General features: G+C 32.6%; 4 protein-coding genes across 5 annotated transcripts; 3 read left to right on the plus strand and 1 right to left on the minus strand.

The window, feature by feature from the left end:
- The first annotated feature begins 541 nt into the window (after positions 1–541).
- Positions 542–1,995, plus strand: LOC124532726 (protein unc-119 homolog). Its single transcript, XM_047107769.1, has 3 exons — positions 542–1,128; positions 1,342–1,514; positions 1,602–1,995. Exons 1-3 carry the CDS (start codon positions 776–778, stop codon positions 1,718–1,720), a joined length of 645 nt encoding a protein of 214 aa, XP_046963725.1. The 5' UTR covers positions 542–775; the 3' UTR covers positions 1,721–1,995.
- Positions 1,996–2,709: 714 nt separating this feature from the next.
- LOC124532725 (E3 ubiquitin-protein ligase Siah2-like) lies at positions 2,710–12,486 on the minus strand. Of its 2 annotated transcripts, none has more exons than XM_047107768.1 (8): positions 12,182–12,486; positions 11,666–11,788; positions 9,911–10,015; positions 9,697–9,804; positions 7,733–7,855; positions 6,429–6,663; positions 4,989–5,130; positions 2,710–4,828 (listed from the first exon to the last, which is right to left on the minus strand). In XM_047107768.1, the coding sequence occupies exons 1-8, from the start codon at positions 12,211–12,213 to the stop codon at positions 4,371–4,373; spliced, it is 1,326 nt and encodes a 441-aa protein (XP_046963724.1). In that variant the 5' UTR covers positions 12,214–12,486; the 3' UTR covers positions 2,710–4,370. The 2 variants fall into 2 exon arrangements, with proteins under 2 accessions (XP_046963724.1, XP_046963723.1); XM_047107767.1 differs by having other exon boundaries at positions 11,666–11,791.
- Positions 12,487–13,228: 742 nt separating this feature from the next.
- LOC124533188 (macrophage migration inhibitory factor-like) lies at positions 13,229–15,593 on the plus strand. The gene is made up of 3 exons (XM_047108361.1): positions 13,229–13,560; positions 14,292–14,464; positions 15,421–15,593. Exons 1-3 carry the CDS (start codon positions 13,453–13,455, stop codon positions 15,497–15,499), a joined length of 360 nt encoding a protein of 119 aa, XP_046964317.1. The 5' UTR covers positions 13,229–13,452; the 3' UTR covers positions 15,500–15,593.
- A 1,257-nt stretch (positions 15,594–16,850) lies between these two features.
- LOC124533147 (protein Red) lies at positions 16,851–25,695 on the plus strand. Its single transcript, XM_047108312.1, has 11 exons — positions 16,851–17,141; positions 17,259–17,456; positions 17,639–17,702; positions 18,332–18,406; positions 18,965–19,072; positions 19,985–20,049; positions 21,781–22,021; positions 23,105–23,249; positions 24,038–24,244; positions 24,612–24,778; positions 25,470–25,695. Exons 1-11 carry the CDS (start codon positions 16,993–16,995, stop codon positions 25,548–25,550), a joined length of 1,500 nt encoding a protein of 499 aa, XP_046964268.1. The 5' UTR covers positions 16,851–16,992; the 3' UTR covers positions 25,551–25,695.
- Positions 25,696–26,741: the final 1,046 nt, after the last annotated feature.

A 26,741-nucleotide genomic window follows, 5' to 3' on the forward strand; every position in this document is an offset into this window, starting at 1 on the left:
ACGGATATTACGTCAACACTTAAAGATTCGTTCAGAATAATAAAAGTGATTTCGGAAATACGATATTCATTTTGAATATAATGAATAAGCTTTACACCAAGTACAATTTATAATTTTAGTGTCACGTCCCCTTTGTATTAAATTCGCAGTAAATATAAATAAATATTTCCCTATAGTAATAAACTTTAAAATATAAAATACAGAATCTTTCATTGTAATAAATTGTTATAAGTGAGTTATTCTAAGATACCGTCACTATTTCTGTGGCCCTGCTTATTCTTTAAATGCGTGTTTTAATTTACTTTAACAATATAATTTATATAAGTAAAATTTATACATAACTGTTTCAAAAAAATAGTTTCAGTATGTAATAACAATTAAATAATTATTGGTGACATTCTGCAATTTTATCTTATTGATTTTTACGATTAGAATATTTATAATAGAAAAAATAGTCATTATTCACAATAAAAACTGTTATTGTTTTATTTTGTTAGTATATATTAAATCTTTATAGTCTGTATAAGAACCTAAGTCACAAATTCAAAATTATAAGTCGATGTCGAGTTGTGGAGAGTGACGTCTTTGTGACTTTCTACTTTCCAGAGAATTGAGAATTCAATTCAAACAAATGTTAATCATAGATATATAAAATACGAAACAATTACTTAATACCAAAAAATGATTTTTTAAAGCTTTTTAATGTATGTAATCTTTTGCGCTGAGATTTAATTATTTTATTTGATATTAATATCAAAAGTACAATTCTTTGAAAATGAGTTTAGTTGGAAAAAAGTGCGAATCAATATCCCTTACAGAAACAAACAGAGACGATGTAATTCGTAACGATGTAACGCCGGAGGATGTTTTAAGATTGGATAAAATTACGGATACATACTTATGTAGTCCCGAGGCCAATGTATATGATATAGATTTTACAAGATTTAAAATACGTGATCTTGAAACTGGCACTGTGTTATTTGAGATTGCCAAACCACCAACTGACTTTGGTGTTGATAACGATGGAACTGAAGATGTCCAGGAAGAACCCTTAGATCCAAATGCCGGAAGATTCGTCCGGTACCAATTTACACCGCAATTTTTAAAACTCAAAACCGTAGGGGCTACGTAAGTGTCAATTCTTTAAAAATTACAAACCTCGTTTATGAATTAGAGAATATTAATATTTCAATGATAAGTAAGAATTTAGCATGTATTAGCATCATTATTAACATGCTTAGGCATCAATGAGTTGGTAGTTTCAATTTTGTATATTTTTTTATTTTGTAGATTATATATGATGTTAAGAGAATTAATGCATACATATTGGAATTATTTCAGGGTTGAATTCACAGTTGGTGCTCGTCCCGTGAATCATTTCAGAATGATTGAAAAACATTTTTTCCGAGATACATTACTGAAGACATTTGATTTCGAATTTGGCTTTTGTATTCCATTTTCGAGAAATACTTGTGAACATATTTACGAATTTCCTTCTTTGCCACCTGATCTAGGTAATTTGTTTAAGCTATAAATTTAACTATGTTAAAGAAAAATTATCTATATCTCTGTTTGTTTCATATTACTATTTCTTATTACAGTTGAAGAGATGATCGCTGCACCATTCGAAACTTGTTCTGACAGCTTCTACTTTGTGGATAATCACCTAGTCATGCATAACAAAGCTGATTATGCCTACAACGGTGGTATAAACAATTAAGAAAACAAATGTATTTTCTTGTCACAATTTAATGAAAATAAGCACTAAAATTTTTATTAACTTAATTATATAATGGTATGCCTATTATTTATTAATTTAATATCGTAAGAGAATTTAATAGATGACATGAAAAAATGTAATACTGTCTTTTTTACATGCAATAGTTATTTATTTAAATAGAAATTTTATTTTGAAACTATTAATGTTTTATACTCGACTATTTATTTATTTTAATTAAGTTTTTAATAAAAACAATTGTTATTTAGGGAAGTAATGAATAATTGCAGAAATATGTTTCGGAAAATAAAAATCAGTGTTCATTATAATTTTTCATAATATAGAAACATTAATTGTTTTATACTTTATACATTCCACAGTAATATGTAATGTTGTTATTGTTTATTTTATTTAGAAAATATAACTACAATTTTTTTGTTTTTTATAAAGATACTTGACACAAGTATAAATACTAGTGCCGAGTATCTCCAACAATATTGTGATATTTAAATTGTTAGGAAAAAGACAACTTTAAATACATATTATAAATAATATGTACACAAAAATCATTATGTATTAGTGAATATTACTCAGATATTGGGTAATATCTAATTTATTTCATTAGATTATTTTTTGAAAAATAATTTACTATAAACTTTTGATAGGTATTGTGAGTTGTTGTCTAAGCACTGTTTGCGTCACTTAAGATAATTTGTGTGTAACACTGTTTGGTCACTTTAAAATACATTTTAGTGTGACAACACTTTTAATTATACACAGTGAGTTTTAAAATTTATTCTAGTCAGTATGTGTATGTGCTATGCTAAAAAGTTATAATGACTTGGTCTGGAGGAAACAATATACGTGAATTACTACAGGGATATCGAGATTGCGAGGGATATGAAACAAATATAATATAATAGTGTGACGAGAGAGGATAACCAAGTTTATTAATAAAAACATTGTTTCTAAGAATGAAATAAAAAACTTAATTTAGGAATACAATTATTTTATTCATAGTCATGTCAAATATTTATATCATAAAATATTCAGAAATAACAATCATATACTACTCTTAAATATTGGACTTACTCGGATGGAATATGTTCTCAATAGCATAATTAATATTTACTGTATAGTATGTGATAGCAATGCATTAATTTTGTAGAAGTAACACTGCCAGTGTGGTATAAAAGCCAGCTGATTTAGTAAACAAAAGTATTGATTATTTTACAATATATTTAATAAGTTTACAATTTTTGTTTAAAAAGGCGGCATAATGTTAGATATAAACACTCGTCGATCTTAAATTGTAAAATCACATTGATAATGCCGTCCATCAACTTGTTTATAGTTGAGAAAGTGTCCTTGTTTTAAGATATATTTTAAATATAAAACAATCATGTGTTCACAATTCAAATACATGCGAGAGACTGCGAATTTGGCATGTTTACGCAAAATGTTCTGTTGATCGATTAATCTTGATAATAATATAACAAATAATTAATCTATATGTAATCTATGAAAAAAGTATGTGACATTTAAAATGAGTAAAAATTCGTGATCTCAACCATATTATGATTTGATTGTCTATAATTCGATACTCATTAAAAAAAAGGTATACAAAAATGTAGAAGAATTACACCTGTAGAATTAGATGAAAAGCTTGTATTATTACAGATTGTCGTTGAATTAAATTATGATGCATGAGGTACTTTTTATTACCCTTAAACGTACAGTGCGTTACAATTATAAAGTTAAAAAAAATTGCCATATAAATGCTGGATTTCAATTACTTATACTTTTGTCTTCTGTCGAATCAATCAATGATAAAAGAATGAGACAGTGAAAACAGTGTTAAAACACCCGCTAAAAATTGTACAAATATTGTCGTAATTGATTAATCTCCCACGATTAATAGATTAACAAATAAAAATGCTTTCGTATATTATAGATAGATAGATAAAAATATTTAGAGATATAAAGAATGGAAAATTAAAATAAAATTGGTAAACAGTTTTTACATTTGTATCTATGAAAAGAAAAAGAAAAAACAACTTACACCGCCAAAAATTAAATAGTTTCTCAGTTAAAGTGACGAAAAAAGAGACGATAGTGATGACTACAGTTTACATGATAAATCTTTAGTGTTCGAAATGAAGACTGGCAATACTAAATTCAGCAGTTCGCTTTTATTACCAATTGAACCACCAATTGGAAGAAGGGAATAAACGCCACTTTTCGACATATTCTATTTTATACATTCTTTAGACGTAGGGCTAAATATAATACATTTAAGGCAGGTCTGGCGGTGAATGAATCAGGATTGATATTTTCTTTATAATCATTGATGTCCTATAAGTTTATAAGTTGAAAGCAAAAAGTTATATTTTTTTTAATATCTCCGTTCCTATTGTTTGGATTTACTCCCTTCTTTCAATTGGTGGTTCAATTATGGTATAACATTTTGCACTTAAAATAGTCAGAAAATTGTTATGTTTGTACTTATTTTTGTGAAATTGACAGCCCTTATCTAAATGCAAACACGAATTAATCTTATTAATAACGTCAAATTCTAAAGCTGTTAATTATATGTACCTTCTTGGGATATTTGAACTTCAATTGGAAAATGTACTATAAATTTTTTGCTAAATCATATTTTTTCAGAGTTTTTGGAATTATTTTGCGAGTTTCTTTTTAGGAAAAACTTGTAAGTCAAGCAACCTCTATTAACAAATGTTTTGGCATATTCGGCATTGACTGTCGCACATTGCTGATTATTAAATATTTCCTTAATCATTGCCGTAGTTGAATAACAAACATCATTGTACTGAAATTGTCTTTGTGGATTATTTTTATTGTACACAATGAACTCATAAGTCCATTTTGATGCACTGACTTTTGTGCCCAGAAGTTGAGCCGTCATAGATAGTGTCCTCTTGTTATTATTTAATTCAATGTAAATTATGAAATTGAATTGACCAATTTTCACATAATAAACGTAAGTTTGATCCTTATTTATATTTCTGAGAGCCATTTCTTTGTCCACATCTGCTACACAGTTGTCTGGGTGTTCGCTTTTAAAATGGGTATATATATCGTTAATTTTACCTGAAAAATAAATATTTATGAATTTATTCAAAAAACGATTCTACGAAGTTAATAGTCGTAAATATTTTTTCAATTTAAAAGTCAGAATCAGAATGATCGAGACCGGAGTCAAATACTATAATAAAAATTAACACAACATGTACATATCCAAATCACATACCTTTCCAAGCACAGGTATTAAATATTGATTTTAGTGGACATTCCATATCCGTATAAGGACATTCTTGTAAGTGGTTGTCCATTTCGTGTATCGTGAAAGAAAGACAACAACCAATACTTGCATTGCGACACTTAATACGTTCCTGAAATTTGGACAAAATTGAATTATCACTAGACTGGTCTTCATTTCAAGGTCAGTCATTGGTCGCATACGGCGTGATCAGCTGCCGTCGACCAATGACCATGCAGGTTAAAATTATTAACTGGCGACAGATCACAAAAAAATATAAATATATATATATATATACTTATATATAATATTAGCTGTGCCCGCGACCTAGTAAGTACGCGTTTAAATTTATTATTAGTTAGTATACTTATTATATCAGTTATCTGCCAGTGAAAGTCCTGTCAAAATCGCTCTAGCCGTTACAGAGATTAGACGGAACAAACAGACAGACAAAAATTGTAAAAAATATTATTTTGGTATATGTACCGTGTACACATATGCATTGAGTAAAAAAGGGCTTTTTTAATATTACAAACAGACACTCCAATTTCATCATTATTATTTATTATATGTATAGATAAAATGATGTAAGGCAAATTAAATCGTCTTCATCAAAATTATTAAAAATTGTGTTTTCCAATAATTATATTTGTCAATACACTATGTTATAACAGTTTTCCGTTTGCACAATTAAATAAATAAGTACAGTCTAATCAGACGGCGGAAAAAGTTAAGATAGATTAGCAACATATGATCAGTTCGCTATAGCAAATATATGAGAAAATTGCATAGAATATGTAGGTATATATGTCTAAAAATTTGAGGAAGGCGGAAGAGGTAGAGAACGACCAAGGAAATGGATGGATTGTGTGAAAGAGGATATGGTTAGAAAAAAGGTTACTTGTGAGATGACGTCTGACAGAGAAGTATGGAAGGAGAAGAGATGCTGCGCCGACCCCGAGTAAAATTGGGATAAGGGCAGGAGGATGATGGTGATGTTATGTCTAAAAATTACTTTAGCTATAAGAATGTTTTAATGTATAAAACCAATGATGTTGTAGTAAACAGATATGTTATTAACGCGCAAAAATGAAGACTAGAAAACGTCCTAATTGGGACGTTTGCCTTAAGTCGTTTTACGTAGTAATACGTTATAATACATCATAATTACGTAGTAATACGTTTTACGTAATTAAAACATCTAGTTATCCCTTTTACATATTGTTTTTATCAAGCTATCCTTTTTACTTGTAACGAAATTGTAAAATAAACGGTCCCCGGCGCGGCACACTTTTTTCTGTTATTTATAAATTAGTTTGGATATAACATATCTGTTCATTACAATATTATTGTATAAAACTAGAAATACACTAAATTATTATTATGAAATGATATCTTTTAATTTGAAGTAAATGAAAATGAAATACATACATTAGTAGTAGTTGTGTTTTTTGTCTTCATATCCGCAATAATTGTTTCCAGTGTTATGTTCCTTACGGCCGTTATTGGCATAGAACAACGTCCGCAATTCTTTCCGATAAACTTGCACAAGTTGCAGGAACTATGACCGTTTCGACATTGGTATATTTGCAGGTTAAAGTCAGTATTACATGTCACACATTTCACGCCCACAGGTGAACTGTTCATCCGTGTGTCAGGAACTTTCCTTAAATTAAATATTTTATAAGTATTAGTGTGTGAACTTCAGGCGCAGGACCAAAGACTGTGCTTTCTGACTCCGACCTCTAACAAGGAATATAAAAGCCTCTTAACTGTATGTCGACCCCGCCGGGGGCTTTGAACCGAGATCCTCGTGAGCCGTGGATATTTATATATACAGAGGCTGATTTAAAGGTGTGGAGGCCCCCGGGCCACAAAGCAGTGAGGGCCCTAGACAAACAGAAGCGTGAACACTCTAATAATTATATTATTATGAATTAATTATTTTTTTTATTTCAATCAGTAAGCTATGAATTGTTTCGTATTTGTATCGGTAACTTTTAAAATATTAAATAGTAACATTATTATAATTTGACTATATCTCAATATTTGTTAACTTGCTGAAAACTGTGGCCCCCTCTCATGTGGAGGCCCCAGGGCAGTTGCCCCGGTTGCCCTCCCCTAAATATGGCTCTGTATATATATATATTTCTTTTTTTTTTTTTTTCTTGTAACTGTTCGTTTGCAGGTCTAAGGAGACCTAACCGAAGGCTAGGAGCATTTTCCACCACGTCGCTTCAATGCAGACCAGTTTTCTTACGAAATAATTATAGACACAAACTATTACGAATATGAAAATTCAGTTGTGGTTTGCCTAGGTTTGAATCCACAATCATAGATTAAGATGCACGCGTACTAAACCGTAACCCTTGGGTTATCTTTGTATATATGTATTTAATGGTGGTAGGGCTTTGTGCAAGTCCGTCTGGATAGGCACCACTCACTCATCAGTTATTATACCGCCAAATAACAGTACTCAGTATTGTGGTGTTCCGGTCTGAAGAGTGAGTGAGCCAGTGTAACTACAGGCACAAGGGACATAACATCTTAGTTCCCAAGGTTGGTGGCACATTGAATGAATAGTTAATATTTCTTCCAGCGTCATTGTCTATGGGCGATGATGACCACTTACCATCAGATGGCCCATATGCTCGTCCGCCAACCTATACCCTATAAAAAAAATAATAATAATAAATACATCAAGTTATTAATAGTACATTTTAGTTGTACTTTACCTAGATTTCGGTATAGCTCCCCTATTATGTATGTTTCCAGCATTTGTATTGTTAGAAGGAGTTACGGCGTTAGTTGGAGGTGAAGATAGAGAAGAGTGCGGAGAAGTCGAAGAGGTCGACGAACTGAAAATATAAAATGACAAACATAATATTAAGTTAGAACAATCATGAAGCTCAGGGCCGTATTTAGGGGAGGGCAACCGGGGCAACTGCCCTGGGGCCTTCACATGAGTGGGGGCCACATCAGTTTTCAACGAGTAAACAAATACCGAGTTATAGTCAAATTATAATAATGGTACTACTTAATATTTTAAAAGTTACCGATGCAAAGTATTTAAATCATAAGCTTACTGATTGAAATAAAAAAAAAGTAATTAATTCATGATAATATAATAAATATAATATAATTATTAGGTTGTTCACGCTCTTGTTTGTCTAGGGCCCCCACTGCTTTGTGGCCCGGGGACCTCCAGACCTTTAAATCTGACTCTGATGAAGCTCAAAGAATTTTCAGAAGAGTTATTTTATAAATGGAGATGTGAACTTTAAAATTGGTAGGATTCGACTGCATCGCCTTCTAGTCAAAGAGCAATAGACCTACAAACAAGCTGAAATTTTCTACAAAAGGAAATGCAGTAATTAATAGTATTTGTGTGCAGTGCCGTAAATAGCCTTATCTGCGCCCTGTGCGAGCTTACATAACTGCGTCCTATTTAAGCAGACCATTTGCTTATTATACTGTCTCACTCACTAAACTTAAACGCAGGTTCACTACTGTGAACTTCTTCGAGTTGTAGGGACTCAGCGGAATATTGACAAGAGCAAAACAAAAAAAACAATAGTCCTACCCAGTCTGTCTATTCTTGCGCCCCCGAGAGTCTATGCCCTGTGCCTGGGCACCGGTGGCACCGCCCTATTGACGCCACTATTTGTGTGTATAATTTCATTTCAATTATTGATGAATAAAATGTCTGAATTACAAATAAGGTGAGGTCTACTATACTAAATACAATAGGGAACATGAGAATATAGTTAAAAATATATCAAAGAAGGAAACGAAAAACGAAAAAACAATCGAAACGCTTGGCCCTTGGAGTAGTGGTGCAAAAAGCTTCATCAAAAGTATAACACCTCGCCTCATTGCCTCCACTGGTGACAGGAGGGCTGGTTCGTTTTTTGCCCAGAGGATCGGAATTGCGATTCAACGGGGAATGCTGCTAGCATTCTTGCCACCATTCCATGCGGTCAAGATTTATACAGTAACTAGTTTTAGTTAATATTTGTATATATATATTTAAGCATTTAATGTTGTTAATTCTTATGTTAATAAATCAAAGAAGGGCCACTGCTAGGTTTATATTTTATATGTTTTTAAGAATAATTACGAATTAAAAGTAACTTGGGAACGGATATCAAAACACTAATTAGCGTTCAGTGACGTCACTCCTGTTATGATTACTTATTCGATAGTTGTATAAAAATATAACATTGACACAAACGAAAATTAATTGCGTTTTTCGAAAATAAATTGAAGTTGAATTTGTCAAATCGGACTCCAGTTTCTTCTTCACTTTTAGAAATTACTTCTTTTTTCAGTTTTGTGTCAAAAGGTCCAGTCAAAAAAAATATATTTCATATAAAATCTAATCTAATAATTTTTATTCAAGTACGCATTTACGAGTACTTATAAATCGTCATTTAACAACTATTTTAAGTGAAGCTACCACCGGTTTGGAGAATAGGTTCTGCCGAGAAGAACCGGCAAGAAACACGAGTGCATTTTTAAATGTTGAAACAGAGTAACTACTGATTTTCTTGCCTTACTTGTTATTATTAGCTGAAACTACGGCTTTACCCGTTTACACCCTCGGAATTAAAGAAAGGTAGCCATTGTCCTTCCCCAGAACTCAAACCATCTTTCAATCAAATAGACACAATTAACATGTTGATAATGTTTAGATTACCTGAAATTTGATCTAGTAGTATCTGAGTTCGATGGAATTTCAGAATTTATATTGGTAGTTGGAGTTGAAATGTGAGACGAAGTCGAAGGCGTTGATGAGAATGCAGAGCTGAAATTTGACGATGATTAAAAAAAAAATTAAAAGCGCAGTAAAACTTTTTTTGTCACGAATAAACGTGTTCGCGGGCAAAATCAGTTAAAAATGTTTCCCTTACCTGAAGTAGGGTCTCGCATCATAGTGCGTTGTATTTACAGAATTTATATTGGTTGACGGAGGCGAAATGCGAGACGAGTTTGAAGGTACGGGTGGGACGTGTGATCTGGAATTTGACGATGATTAAATAAAGTGAACCGAGATGGCCCACTGGTTAGATTTTCGTCGTTTTTTGTTACTTTATTTACAACAACAACAACAGCCTGTAAATTCCCACCTCCTCCTCCTCTCCCTTTTGAGGAGAAGGTTTGGAACATATTCCACCACGCTGTTCCAATGCGGATTGGTAGAATACACATGTGGCAGAATTTCTATGAAATTTGTCACATGCAGGTTTCCTCACGATGTTTTCCTTCACCGCTGAGTACGAGATGAATTATAAAGACAAATTAAGCACATGAATTAGCGGTACTTGCCTGGGTTGAACCCGCAATCATCGGTTAAGATGCACGCGTTCTAACCACTGGGCCATCTCGACTTTCTTAAGTCGAAAGTTTACTTATTTCTATTAAAATGTCATATATTCAAGTGTATATACAGGCCTAGTTCTTTTTGACAGTTATGATAAGTAGTATGATATATATTAATATCATTTAAAATAGTTCATATCAGTAAATTATTTTCCGTTTATCTTGCAAATTATCAACATTTCAATCAAATTTCACCCCATCCCTTATAGGCTATTTGACTATGTGGAAAATAAAGTGTCAATTATTGTAATCGCTATAAATTATAAATTTAAGAATGGTTATTTACTAACAAAAGTTGAAGATAATAATGAATTTAATCAAAACTCCATAAATAAAAAAAAATATTTTAAAACTTTTTTTATGACACACAAAACACTCCTGATTGTGAACGTTCCTTGCCTATAGTATATGGATTAAATGTACCAATACAGGCAAGTGACGTCACCGAGTCCATTGCAGCGCCATATTGTCAGTAGCGTTTTCGGGCGCTATTTAATTATAGAATATTTAATTTGTTATTTTTCCACAAAAATGTACTATATATAAAAAAAAAAAAACTTTAACTGGGTTCCTTGACCTCTACTAAATAATATAAAATGGATTTAAAAAACCAGCCAAACAGCCTAATATGAATTACTTTGAACCCAGTATTTCCATTTGTTTCCATGTCATCATTGGTGTTTATCTCTAACATTATAGTTTAATTACAACGACAAACAAGAATTAACAGTTCGTTTATTTACTGAGTACCAGCATTGATATTTCTTTTATATGACTATTTATTGATATTAAATAGTTTGAAAAATTCCTGAAAACTTGATTCAGGATAGTTCTGTACTTGATAAAGTATATATTAACAGATAGCAGGTTCAAACCTGGTCACTATTTTTATATACACTTAATTTTTCAGAATATCCATAATAGTTAAAAAAAAATAGTTTAAATGTGTTTGAAAAAGAAACAAAATGTTTTCCTACGAGGAGACTGAGCTCAAAGTGTATAAGGTATATTAACGTAAAATATTTGTGTTCATTTATACATAAACAAATTAGTTTGCATATTATACATGTAACATAATTAAGTTAATTGATCATCCGTTAACATAATTAGCTAATCAATAAACTAACTTAAGTTCATCAAGTAAGGGTTAAACATATGCTAATAGTTCTAGCTTCTAGTATATAAAGACACCATTCTTCTGCGTAAATGTATTAATAAACTAATTTTGTTAATTGATTCATTAAGTTGATATAAATATATTTTAAAAATAAGTTTATTTAATATACCTGTTTCGATTTCTTTTGATAGATTCATGAATCTCAATCTGAGATTGAACAAAAGCCATATATTTTTCTGCATATTCTTCTTCTTGATACTGCAAATCTCGATGTAATTCGTTAGAATCTTGCCTGCTTTTGTGATAGATTAAATTAATTTATGATTTTACATATTTATCTATGAATAAATAATTGAAATATATTTTAAGGGGCCATTAATTGAGTTTAATACAATTTTAAAACTTAATACGAAAATATATTTATCATATTTACTTTGTTTTGATTAATATCAAATTTTCTTATATAGTTTACTCAATACGAAAACAAATTAGAGAAATAATTTGAAGTGATATGTTAATAACAATAATATAACAAGAGACTTCATTTTTCACAAAAAATATCGTAATTGGGATTCAACTTGAAAAACCACAATGATTCACACGATTATTAGTAATATTTAGATATAATTTATTATGATATATGGTTATTATAGGTAGTTAATTTTATAATTTTATATCAACATACCTTCTCGTAGTTTTCGAGTTATCAGCCCCCATTTTATAATTGACAAAAGAAAGTAATTGTAAGATGCAAACACTTTGATTAACAAAATTAATAAATAAAAGTTGCTTATATTATTTTAGATGAGTTTTGTCATTAATCACTGTACTACACTTTTATTCTATTCCAAAAATAAAAATATATGAAAACTAATTTGGGACAATATTGAAATATATGATAAAGCACGTTACAAGACCACACATAATGCGTATATAATTCTATACTAAATACTTGATACTAATAATTACACGGCTTAAATAGTGTAAAATAATATAGGTACTCGTAACTACCCCATAGGAAATTACCAACCATAGACTTTTCTTTCAAAGACAACAAATTAACGCGATATAAGTAAATTTTGGTCGAGAGCTTGATTAGTCTATGATATTCACTATGGATTTTGTTTTGATTATGATTTGATTTTGGATGGACAAAGCTGTATAGTTAATAGTTTTGTATCATAAAAAAAGATATATTATTCATATTAATCAAAATCCATAAGTTCTGCACAATATGCTTTTCTACTAGCAAATTATAACTAGTCACTTATAAACATTGACGTTGTAAGAAGAACAACAACCTTGGGAACTAAGATGTAACTTATTATGTCTCTTCAAGGGACCCTTGTGCCTGTAGTTACATTAGTCACGGGCTCCCGGCTCACACATGCTTCAAAGTAAATCTTACAACCTACCAATTACCAAGTATAATGTAATGTAAATACCTTATACTTAAATAGAATCGTTAAAGAAGGAAGGAAGGAAGGAAGGAAGGTTTAAGCTCAGTTAAGCTATCATGTATTAAGTTTTAATAAGCTATTAATAATATTTTATTTAAACAAATAAAAAAAAATCCTTCTTTCATAGGTTATTGTATTGGATAATCATTCTTGCCATAAACAATAATCTTACTGGATAGTAGATACCCAATACTCAATATCCAAATATAAATAAATTTTCAATTGAATTTTTAATCTTCTCTGTGTAGTTAATTTTGGAGAACAAAGATCTTTGCAAACATTAAATCGATACACCATGACCACAGACTATAGTTTGAGATTAATAAGTAGAACGTATTTAAATACTGTTTGATAGTAGTTCTATAATAAAGATTACCTATATAACCATAATATGTAGGTACTTACTACTTATAATATCAAAAGTTCAGTACTAATAAGAAGTTGCTGAGTAACTACATCATAAAATCTGCTTGAGTTAGAACGGGATTTATTTAAAATGCCGCATTTCAGAATAGAAACGAATGTGCCGAAGTCGAAAATTCCACAGGATTTCGTGACGAAAGCAGTGCCGATTTTGGCTAAATCTCTTGGAAAGCCTGAGCAGGTAGATATAGTAAAATCAAACTTGGGACATTCATCAGTAACTATTTGTACACGTTAAGCTGTGGGCACAAATAAACGGAGTGTATAAATACTTGTTGGATACCAGCGAACTCATGTCTCATGTTCCTACTTCTACTTCTGGATTTGTTCATCTTCCCTAACATCAAATTTGCCTTTATGAATTTAAATCCTGTTATATTAATTTTGTATCATATTAAAATATTGGTACAGTTAATAGGTAGTCAATATAATTTTATATATCACACAAAAATAAAAATAAATGGTGTAATAGTTACTCTTAGCTGTAATATTTTAAATTGAGGTACAAAAAATATAACATTGATTATGATATAATCTTTGGAGGTTAAAATATAAATGTATCAATAGGTAGCCACTGATTTAAATATTTTTGTTATGTTAAATAATTTCAGGAATTAACATTAGGTATTGGCACAGTGGGACCACGGGTCAAATCTGTTGTTATTGTCTAATCATGTAATGCAATAATGTTTATTCCACTCTGCCATTTCAATGTGTTCTCTCAGTTTGATTTCCTATACTATCAAACATGAGATGTAATTATAATCACAGTTTAAAATTCCATAGTGCATGCCAGGGTTTTAACCTGCAATCTTGATTCAATGTTCACTTGTTTTGTTCACTGAGGTACTCCATCTCCTTTTTCAAGTTTGTATTTTTAAATAATGAGTAAAATCTTGTTCAACTTTTCAGTATTGTGTAGTGTCTGTTATTCCGGATATACCAATGAGTTTTGGTGGTACCACTGAACCTTGTGCAATTGCCAATCTTATGTCTATTGGAGCTCTTGGTGTTGAACAGAATAAAAAACATGCTAAAATACTATTTGAACTAGTAGAAAAAGAATTGGGTGTCCCACAGGATAGGTAATAGTTGTGCTTATTTTTAAACTAGTTATTATTTAATAATGTATCTTATAATAATTATTTTCATATTTTAACATTTTTGCAAATATGTAATAAGTACTTAGTATTATACAAGTACAAAGCCTGTTACCTTTATTTTTATTTATTTGTTTATTATGCAAACTAGCGAATGAGCCATGATGATGAGTAGGCAAGAAAGCCCATAGACATAGGCACTGACTGACATGGAAAGGCCTATTATACTGATATTATTAAAACAAGAACATTATTAATATATATACAGAAGTAGAAGAAAAAGTTTTTACAAAAAGAAAAATATGATATTATTAAACTAAAATTTCAATATTTATTTTTTCAAAAATTTGAACAAGAAAAATAAATTTGATGAAACTTTTTGTAGATCAGTATAGTAATATATTAATAGTATTAGGATTATATAATCTTAATACATTATCAATCATATAATTAAGGACACAAAATTTATATAAATTTCAGGTCAAAAGAGGTTAAATTTGTATATGTTATAATAATTATATTAAATCAAGTGATAAACTTATCTATCATATTCGTCCAATTAACATTCATAAATATTTCTATTTACAACTCCATACTTATAAGAGCTGAGATGGCCCAGTGGTTAGAACGCGTCCATCTTAACCGAAGATTGCGGCTTCAAACCCAGGCAAGCACCACTATATATATGTGCTTAATTTGTGTTTATAATTCATCTCGTGCTCGGCGGTGAAGGAAAACATCGTGAGGAAACCTGCATGTGTTTAATTTCATCGAAATTCTGCCACATGTGCATTCCACCAACCCGCATTGGAACAGCGTGGTGGAATATGTTCCAAACACTCTCCTTAATGGAAGAGGAGGCCATTAGCCCAGCAGTGGGAAATTTACAGGCTGTTACTTTACTTTTTTTTACTTACTTATATTATTTTTTAATGTTGCAGGATGTATATAACATTTCAAGATAATCCTACTGGCAATGTTGGATTTAAAGGTACAACTTTCCATGCATTATTTGGATAATTGCATTTCATATTTCCCAGGAATTGTTATTAAAATATGAATATTAGTATTTTTTAGTATATTATATTATCAAAATAAAACTTTAAAAATTAAATTTGTTTTTTTTTTTCACGCAAATGTACAACGCAAAATATTCGACAAGGTTTCTTTTTTATGTCCTGTTCAGACGGTACGTACAAATAATTAATATATCAATTTCTCTATGATCCCTATTCAATGTTAAATATTAACTAACGGCGAAATCCTGTGAGCAGCAGTGCTTTTTTTTCAAGGTGGATTCACTGCACCGGATTACCCACTGAAGAGCGGTGGGTACCGCCACTTCGTAAGCATACCTACTATCGTGTTCACTGCCGGTGAGATGTAGGTGCGACGTTATAAAGTATTTTTTGAGATATTAAAAAACGTGGAATTATCTAGTTATCAAGCTTTTGTTTAGGCTGAGTCTATATTTTTCTATGTAAATACTCCGCAACGGTAATTACATAAAAAAAGAAAGGTTGCAATGGTTATTTGCAGAAGCAAATCGAATCAAGATATAATTTATTTGAGTAGCTTCTCTCAATCATTTTAACTAAATCGTAACTAGTTACCTTATTTAATTTTTCTAAAAGAGACTTAAGATTAGATTGACAATTTTAGTAGATATTATTTCAAAATAAAAACCCTATCGAATAAAATACAGACAGAACAGTTAATGAACAGTTACAATCATATTGAAATATCAAAAAAAATATAAAAAATGAATCTCCTCCAAAGTTAGGAATTTGACTTATCAAAAGTGAGTTAATATTAAATGAAAGTTATTACTCAGGAGGATCGACTGTTTCTGTTTTTATTAGGACAATGAATAACTACTAGTTATTAACTAGCCAGAATAAATAAAATAAAAAAATAGAATGTATGGAAACAAAAATACAAATGTATTGTTACGATTTTGTAGTTTAATCTTAAAAATAATTATTCATTTATTGCTATTGATTTTTGTGTGATATTCTTTCAATATTTATTTTTACAGTCGAAAAAATGAAATTTTTTAATTTTACAGTAAATCAAATCAAATCAAATCAAAATACCCTTTATTGTACACCAATAAATAAATAATTAAAACACGATTGAGAAAGATACACAAGAGGCGGCAGTGTTATTATACTCTATACTCCGTTTAAATATTTCATATACCTCTCTTATCAAAAATTAAAAATCAAAATTATAGCTGTCGCCTGTTACACTGTAGTGTTTAATCTGTTTTCCCAGTCTTTGGAGTTTGGAGTATTCATTTCATTGTGACAAGTGGGAAATGTTTTTAAACTAAAAGCTAATGTTATATTCATATTATATATATTATAGTAATTTTATATTCTTCTGTATTTGGGATGCTGCTGTTCGGTTTATTGATTGTTAAGCTTCTATTTTAAAAAAAGCTATATAATTACTTCACCTAATCGGTTGCGATATCTTAACATACTGAATTAGAGTGATCAAAAAACGAAATGGAGGATCACAGAAGTGTTGAAGACACTCCAGTGTCTCAAAGACTGACAAATGACGACTTCAGGAAATTGCTAATGACTCCTCGGTCAACACCAGCCGGAGGTGCCCACCCCGCTGGATCTGTGAGGGAGGCCATGGCTAATTCAGGGTAATTCGAATGGTGTTTCTGAACAATTTTAATTCATATAATTAAGATATTGTAACTCAAATACATTTGTCATCAATTTAATTTGCAGTTTATGACTTTTTCTGTTAAATATCTTAGGTCTATGCCGCCACCAGCTGAAAACAAAGGTGAACTTCGTCGTAAAAAGAAATCCTATTATGCTGCTTTAAAAAAACAAGAAGACAATAAGCTTGCAGAGCTTGCCGAAAAATACAGAGACAGGGCACGAGAAAGAAGAGATGGAGTTAATGATATTTGTGCTGTCGATCCTACAAGTAACACCAGTAGCGCATACAGGTAGCTTTGCTTTGAAGTTCTAAAATTGACTGTTTAGTAATTTTTTGTTGATCAACAATAATTTATAGACATAAAGATAATAAATTATAGACGTAAGTCTTTCTCAAAAACTTATTGAATTATTAAATTGTACTTCACAAGAAATGTTTAATAATATAAAACTTATTTTTTGTTTCTTATAGAGCCGTTGCACCCGATGTTAAATCTGGGATGGATGCGAAAGAAAGGAGAAGGCAGATGATTCAGGTAAACTGGTCTTTGTAAAAAATAATTCAAAAGAAATCAAATCAACGGCCTGTCAATTTTCCACTGCTAAGGCCTCCTCTCCCTTGGAGGAGAAGGTTTGGAACATATTTGACCATGCTGTTCCAATGTGGGTTGGTGGAATACACATGTGGCAGAATTTCTATGAAATTAGACACATGCAGATTTTCTCACAATATTTTCCTTCACTAAAATGTTCAATTAAATTCAATTCTTTGTTTAATGGCCACATACAGGCCAGTCACATAGGATGGAGAAGGCCAAATGAAATGAAAAAATGGTAAAAACAATTAAATTTTAAAGCCTAGTAGTAGTAATTTACTTATTAATCCTTAACCTACAACAACACCATCAGTACGATCTACTAATAGGGTAAATTAAAAATAATTGTTATTATTCTAAACTATATACATATATACTTAAATATGATACTAAATTGGACTTGACAACTTAATTTTATTACATTTGATATATTTACAAAAGAATGAACAAAATGGACTAAACACATGCTTAAACAAACATTCAATATATATAGGGTGAGGGACTTTAGGAACTAAAAATGTTACGGTCATATATTACTTGACAGTGATGATTGTTATGTTTTATTTCAGGAATCTAAATATCTTGGTGGTGATATGGAGCATACTCACTTGGTCAAAGGTCTTGACTATGCTCTGTTGCAAAAAGTAAGTTGAATTTCTAATCTATGTATCTTATAGTGCAATAATACTTTGCGTCAGCAGAGAATGGATATGTCCTACATGGAGAATGAGCTATATTTATTCTCATTGAAGGAATAGAATTAAACAAACCTTACATTTCGTAATTCATGTCACTTGCTAACAGATCGGCTATATTATACACTAGCGACCTGCCAGTTGCAATATTGATATTAAATATACTACAGAATTTGTTTATTTACATCACATTAGAAACCTCTAAATTATCAGTGTTTCTGTACTATATTGTCCATGTATTATATACAAAAACCTTCCTCTCGAATCACTCATGATTCTGATCGGAAGCTTTTGATTCCTATTCTGAATGCAACTTATGCAGGATTGTATCCTTGGACTATGAGAGTGTGAGAATAAAATATGTGCACATACACACACACACACATTGTGCACTGTGTTGGCATTGGTAAATCATACATGGATGTTAAAAGCTGTGATACAAAATAGTTAATGAAAATGTTATTAAAAATCAATATAATACTAACAGATCCTTTTATTGTTTATCAGGTACGTTCAGAGATTCAAACTCGTGAACAAGAAGAAGAGGCAGAAATGGAACGACTTGTATCAGCACCGATAGAACCGATACAGGAGACCAAAGAAATATTACCAGCGGTATGTAATGTATAGTTGTATTCATTGAGGTCAGGCAATACTAAGTGAAAAGAAAGTTAGTACTTATTCAATGTTTTTTAATGCATAGTGTTGTATTTGGTTTGAATATTGATACTGTTTTCGTGTATGCGATTTAAAACAATATCGCTCATCCAGAACGACATCGTCACTATTGCAAAAATCTCTAAAATGACTTTTAGTATATATCAATGAGGTTCTAGTAAACAGATATGTCATTAACGCGCAAAAAGTGAAGACTAGAAAACGTCCTAATTGGGACGTTTGCCTTAGTCGTTTTCATCATAATTATGCCAGTTATACGTTATAATACATCATAATTATGTAGTAATACGTTTTGCGTAATTAAAACATCTATTTATCCCTTATACGTATTGTTTTTATCAAGCTATCCCTTTTTCTTGTAACGAAATTTAAAATAAACGGCACACTTTTTTCTGTTGTCTAGTATGGGTATAACATATCTGTTTATTAGAATGTCATTGGTATATATTAAATGATATTTCGTACATACTTTCTAGTGTAATATTGTCAGAATTATTGTTATATAGATGTCAATCAAAAATGATTGAAACAATAATTCTGACAATATTACACTAGAAAGTATGTAGGAAATGAGATCATTTGGAATGAAAAAGTCATTTTAGATATTTGTCGTTCTGGATGGAGCTATTTCTATTGGTTGTGTAAATCGGCAGTAATCGGTTTTATTTTCATTCCATTGCATTTTCCGATGCTACATCTAATTTGTGTCGTACTATATATTTTTTTGTCGATTGGCGTCGTTGTAATTCACACAATTCTGCGGTATCCATAATTTACTGTATAATCTAGATAAACACCCATAATGCTGATGATATCGTCTAACTTATTATTAATAATACTTTTTTACAGGAAGAAGAGGTACAATATGAATCGCCCATGGCTAGAAACATTCATAATTTGATCATGGAACAAAAGTAAGTGAAATATGAAACAATTAAATCAAATATACTTTATACATCCGGAAAGTACATTCTGACTTATGTGATTAAAATCAACATACAATATACAGGGCCTTAAACCTATTGGAGGCCTTGGCCAGTTGGCATATTAGGATAATGGGGCCCTATGAACTTGACAGAACACTTTTAGACGAAAAAACTTTGATTGTTCTTCAATTTGTGAATAAATAATGCTGTGTTGATTTATATTTGTAGGTTGGATTTATCGTAAAAGTCAGAATATTTATTTTGAAAATATTCACATATTTTATATGAACCGACGGGGCGGACGGACCCCTATCGATTGTGATTTGTGGGGCCCTGGGCACGTGCCCAAAGCGCCCACAGGGGAAGAAGGGTCTGCATATACTAGTAGTTCCACGCATCTTCGCAGGCGTTTTCGTTATCGGTTGTGAAGGGTCTTCTTTGGGATTCAAGTTTGCTTCATAACAAATGTAATTAAATTCGTCTGCGGTTTCGCAGTGAAAGTGTAAAATGCAGAGCCGTTTATAATATTAGTAAAGATTTTGTACTACGCGTTTTATTTTCTGGTAGAAGATATTTTGATTATTTGTCTGGATATTGAAACAATTTTTAAAGCACGTCGGAAACAATAATGCCCACTATTCTATATTAATATTATAAATTTGACGGCCTCCGTGGTCGAGTGGCGTGTACACCGGTTTTCATGGGTACCTCACTCCGAGGTCCCGGGTTCGATTCCCGGCCGAGTCAATGTAGATTATCATTAGTTTTCTATGTTGTCTTGGGTCTGGGTGTTTGTGGTACCGTCGTTACTTCTGATTTCCATAACACAAGTGCTTTAGCTACTTACATTGGGATCAAAGTAATGTATGTGATGTTGTCTCATATTTATATTTATAAATGTGAAAGAAAAACGACCAAACCGATGAAACGAATATGATGAAATTTTTGTGAAGCTAATTTGAACTCCAAGAAACCAACCAACCAACTTGATTTGACCAACTTCTAAAACAACAACTAGTCTAGTTATATAAAATATCTCAGTGTAACTACAAATATTTAAGACGAGACATTTACTTTTTTTTTTATCTACGAAAAATAACCATGTTTATTTAAAATCTCAGTGTAAGTTTCACCTATTAAGTGTAATGTTCTATACATTTCATTATTTATACATAATATTTGTCTTTATTTCCTAGTAGGTTGATACAAGATATAATCGACTGTCCACTAAGTGCAACAACAACAACAGCCTGTAATTTTCCCACTGCTGGGCTAAGGCTAAGTTTGGAACATATTCCTCCACATGTGGCAGAATTTCTATGAAATTGACACACTCATCTTTCCTCACGTTGTTTTCCCTCATCGTCGAGAACGAGATGAATTGTAAACACAAATTAAGCGCATGAGTATTTAGTGGTGCTAGCCTGGCTTCGAACCTGTAATCATCGGTCGAGATGGGCGCGTTGTAACCAGTGGCGTAGCTATCGTAGGGCAGGTGGTGCAGTGCACCAGGGCCCCGGAGTTCAGGGGGCCCTCTAAACTATAACTTAAGCTTCTGAAGTTAGAAAAAAAAGATTTCTTATTTGGTATCTATAATTTTTATAGCGTAATTATTAGTTTGAGAGGGCGTGGGGGCCCGATTCTTTTTCTATTCACAAGGGCCCTTCCTCACCTAACTACGCGACTGGTTGTAACACCGGGCCGTACATATTCGTTCAGGAACAAGAAGGTGGTGCGAAACGAGTTGTTCGCGGCGGGTCGCATGGCGTACGTGGTCGATTTGGACGAGGAGGGCGGCGCCGACAGCGACATCCCGACGACGCTGACGCGAAGCAAGGCCGACGTGCCCGACTGCGACCGTCGCAGCTCGCCCGGCGCCGCCGACGCGGTGCTCGACAAGCTGGCGCAGATATTCGCCTACCTGCGCCACGGCCGGCACCGAAAGCTGCGCAAGCCCAAGGTACCGCCGACGATATCGCTAAATACGACATACTTGTATTTTTTTTTTTTTTTTTTTTTTTTTTTTCACGCAGGTCAATGGTGTTCTAGTAAACAGATATGTTATTAACGCCAAATACGCCATACTTGATTTTTGTTTTTCACGCAGGGCTATGATGTCCTAGTAAACAGATATGTTATTATCGCTAAATACGCCATACTTGTTTTGTTTTTTTTTTTTCACGCTGGTCAATGATGTTCTAGTAAACAGATATGTTATTAACGCTAAATACGACATACATGTTTTTTTTTTCACGCACGTTAATGATGTTGTAGTAAACAGATATGTTATTAACGCTAAATACGCCATACTTTTTTTTTTTTCACGCAGGGCAATGATGTTCTAGTAAACAGATATGTTATTAACGCGCAAAAAGTGAAGACTAGAAAACGTCCTAATTGGGACGTTTGCCTTTAGTTGTTTTACGTAGTAATACGTTATAATACATCATAATTACGTAGTTATACGTTTTGCGTAATTAAAATATCTAGTATCTTTTACTTATTGTTTTTATCAAGCTATCCTTTTTACTTGTAACGAAATGTAAAAATAAACTAAAATAAACGGTCCCCGGCGCGGCACCCTTTTTACTGTTGTTTAGTATGGATATAACATATCTGTTTATTAGAATATCATTGAAGCAGGGTAAATCAAATAGGCCATACTTATAATTTTAAATTCCTTCCTTTATTTGTAATTTTGTATTCCTTACTTAGTGGATGGGTTTTTTTCAACAGAACGATCCTACTCCTAAAATGTGATAACTCTTACTTTTAATAGCTTAGTCTTCGTACTGATGAATCACTCAGTCTTACTCATTGATAGTCAAATTAAACAGTAGCGTCAGTTCGGAAAAGGATACCCTGACCTAGGAAGAACCGGTGAAAGAAACTCAGCGGGTATTTTTTTTCTTTTTTTTTAATGATAAAATTAAATATAACCAACCAGACACGAGTACAAATTATGACTAGTAGCACAAATAATTATTTCAAGTTTGTATAAATTATATTAATAATATAATATTAATACAACGTTTTCTCCTAGGATAAAGCGACGGAGAAAGGTCGTAACGACGATTCCATATACGGCGACATCGGAGACTACGTCGCCGGCGACCGGCGGGGCGACCGGCGAGACGATCGCCCCCGGACCTACTTTGATAAGCCGCTTGAAACCGAAAAGGAAGAAGGTTCGTATAGCGTCGGGCTTAGGATATAACATCTTAGTTTTCAGCGTTGGCGGCAAGGTTTTGTAACAGCCATTTCATAGGCGGTGTTGACCAATGGCAATCAGGTGGTCCATTGGCCCGTTCGCTGATATATATGAATAAATATATATATATATATATATATATATATAATAATATTAAGACATAATTTATTATATTAAGAATAAATATAATAAATTATGGTTTGAATAAAGTATACTTTGATTTTGAAAGCCCACTTGAATATCATTAAAAAAGCCTAGGAACATATAACGTTAGTCCTCAATGTCTGTGCGCATTGGCGACGTAAAGGATGGCTTACATGCCATAATGATCTAATTTCTATAGGCAGCTATGATCACTTGATATTTGTTACGACGAAGGCTCGTTAGACAAACGAGTCTTCGTCGTAAGGCACCTAAACAATGCCCTTGACTGTCGGGCTATAGGTTTGACAGCGTTTCAATAGCATTTGTTAACGAAGTGCGTGCGGAACATATCACGTTAGTCCTCAATGTCTGTGCGCATTGGCGACGTATAGGATGGCTTACATGCCATAAAAAGCTAATTTCAATAGGCAGCTGTGAACACTTAATATTTGTTGGCTCGTTTGTCTATCGAGCCTTCGTCGTAAACCTAAACAATGCCCTTGACTGTCTCGCGACAGTTTTGACAGCGTTTCAATAGCATTTGTTAACAAAGTGCGCCCTTGACTGTCGGGCGACAGGCTTGTCAACGTTTCTTAATAAGTAGCATGTGCGCCTGCGCAGGCCCCGGGGCTCCGGCGCGTCGCGCGGCCGCGAACCCCTCGGAGCGCGACAAGCGCTCGGCGGCGCTGCTGTCGCGCCTGGCCGCCGAGCCCGAGGGCTACGCCGAATGCTACCCCGGCCTGCGCGAGATGGACGACGCCATCGACGACTCCGACGACGAGGTCGACTACACCAAGATGGACGCCGGCAACAAGAAGGGCCCCATCGGTGAGCATTGACGCGAGCGAACTCGAGCCGCCCCCCCCCCCCCGTCCATGGCAGAGTCGGATTTAAAGTTTTGGAGGGCAGTGGGGGCCCTAGATAAACAGAAGCGTGAAAAACCTAATAATTATATTATCATGAATTAATTACTTTTTTTTATTTCAATATGTAAGCTATGATTTAATTACTTTGTATCGGTAACTTTTAAATTATTAAGTAGTAACATTATTATAATTTGACTATATCTCGGTATTTGTTAACTCGTTGGAAACTGATGTGGCCCCCACTCATGTGGGGGCCCCAGGGCAGTTGCTCCGGTTGCCCTGCCCTAAATACGGCCCTGGTCCGTGGTTAATCGTCGCTCTCGTTGTAGGTCGGTGGGACTTCGATACACAGGAGGAGTACTCGGCGTACATGAGTAGCAAGGAGGCCCTGCCGAAGGCCGCCTTCCAGTACGGCGTGAAGACCCAGGACGGACGCAAGACAAGGAAGACCAAAGATAAGAGTGAGAAGGCAGAGCTCGATCGAGAGTGGCAGCAGGTACATTTATTCGTTTCATTGAACCATTGCTTTATTGCTCGTAGTGTGTAGCTCTCTTAATGTTAGTTCTTAGTTTTTAGTGAGCCAGTTGTATGTATGTACATATAAGCACAAAATATCAGGTTAAATAACTTTATTACCCATAAAGAATGAGCAATGAGCAATACACATATCTTATATACAAAGTTTGTTTTTTGTGGTATAATCCGCGGGAGTAAATATCGACATTGACCCAAAGAAGATAAATAAAAACAATGAAAAAATTATGTAGTAAATGGTTAAAATTTTAGTAACATTAAATTGTATTTTAAATATAGAAATAATGTTTACCAATTTTATTCATATATATTTTCGCTTATAAATATTTTTAGTTTCTTTTTAAAGTTAGCTATACTTGTACACTCTTTTGTACTATTCGGCAAACTATTATATAATTTTACCCCGTTAAACAGAATGCTTCTATTACCATATTTCGTTCTAGGATTATAAAGATTTATTTTGTGTTTGTTTCTTAAGCTGTGTGTTATGATTTTGTTAAATAATTATATTAGATCCACTCAATGACGAAATATTTAGAGTTTAAATATTATGATGTCACATAACTACTGTTTCGTCTAGTTATTTGCTTTCCTGCTCTAAAATAATATTCAATTGTATATATTAATAGACATGTTATACATTTTTTTTTCAGATTCAGAATATAATACAAAAGCGTAAGGCTCCACAGTACACCGGCGACGAAACGGGATTCTCCAAGACTCCGAAATATTAATGTTTTGTAATTTTTCTTGTCATATATACATAAAGACGTTTGTACTTTAACAGTAGGTAGTATTATACTGATGTATATTTTAAATTTGTACTTTACGCAATATTATGTAAATAGTGTGAGCAAAATAAATTTATGTTAAATTTTATGACTCGTAATTTATTTTATCATTTATAAAAAATACGTGTACTTATGTATGACTACTATGTTTAGTAAGAAACAACTTAAATGCAGTATCGGCAAAATTCGTAAAACCGATCACATCCGAATTAAGGACGCTATCCTAAATTAACAATATTTATTTCTTATGTGAATATGATCTTTACACAAACGTAATAACTTGTAATATCGTATGACCTAATACATATATTCGTCAATTTGACACGTCGATTCACATGCACTTACTTTCTCTAACGCGAGAATCTATAGCGACGAATAGTGTCGAATGGCGCGTTAGGGAGCTATTTCTATTGGTTGTATAAATCGGCAGTAATCGGTTTAAATTTCATTCCATCGCATTTTCCGATGCTACATCTAATTTGTGTCCTACTATACATTGATACCCCTACTTGTACATTTCGCGAGACATTATTTTGAAACTTATATATTTATTATTTGAGTAAATTCTTTAAGATCTCTTCCTTTATTAGGATCTCGTGAGGATAACGATAAGGATAGAATCCTGCCTGATGCACTGTAGAACATGCTGTGTGTACTGTGCTATGTTGTAGAGAGTTATAGTTTTTTAGAGAGGACTCGCTTATTAAAACTTTAATTAGGAAATATTACAAAATGTCTTACTTATAATTTAGCTATTAAACTGTTTCAACAACAACAACAGCCTGTAAAGCCCACTGCTGGGCTAAAGGCCTCCTCTCCCTTTGAGGAGAAGGTTTGGAACGTATTCCACCACGCTGTTCCAATGCGGGTTGGTGGAATGCACATGTGGCAGAATTTCTATGAAATTTGTTACACGCAGGTTTCCTTACGATGTTTTCCTTCACCGCTGAGCACGAGATGAATTATAAAGACAAATTAAGCACATGAATCAGCGGTGCTTGCCTGGGTTTGAACTCGCAATCATCGGTTAAGATGCACGCGTTCTAACCACTGGGCCATCTCGACTCGAATTGAACTGTTTATGTATTTGAATATTATTTTAAACTTTTATTTAGTAAGTAAGTAAGCAAGATT

Source organism: Vanessa cardui, chromosome 10 (assembly GCF_905220365.1).
Source record: "Vanessa cardui chromosome 10, ilVanCard2.1, whole genome shotgun sequence".
NCBI lineage: Eukaryota > Metazoa > Arthropoda > Insecta > Lepidoptera > Nymphalidae > Vanessa > Vanessa cardui.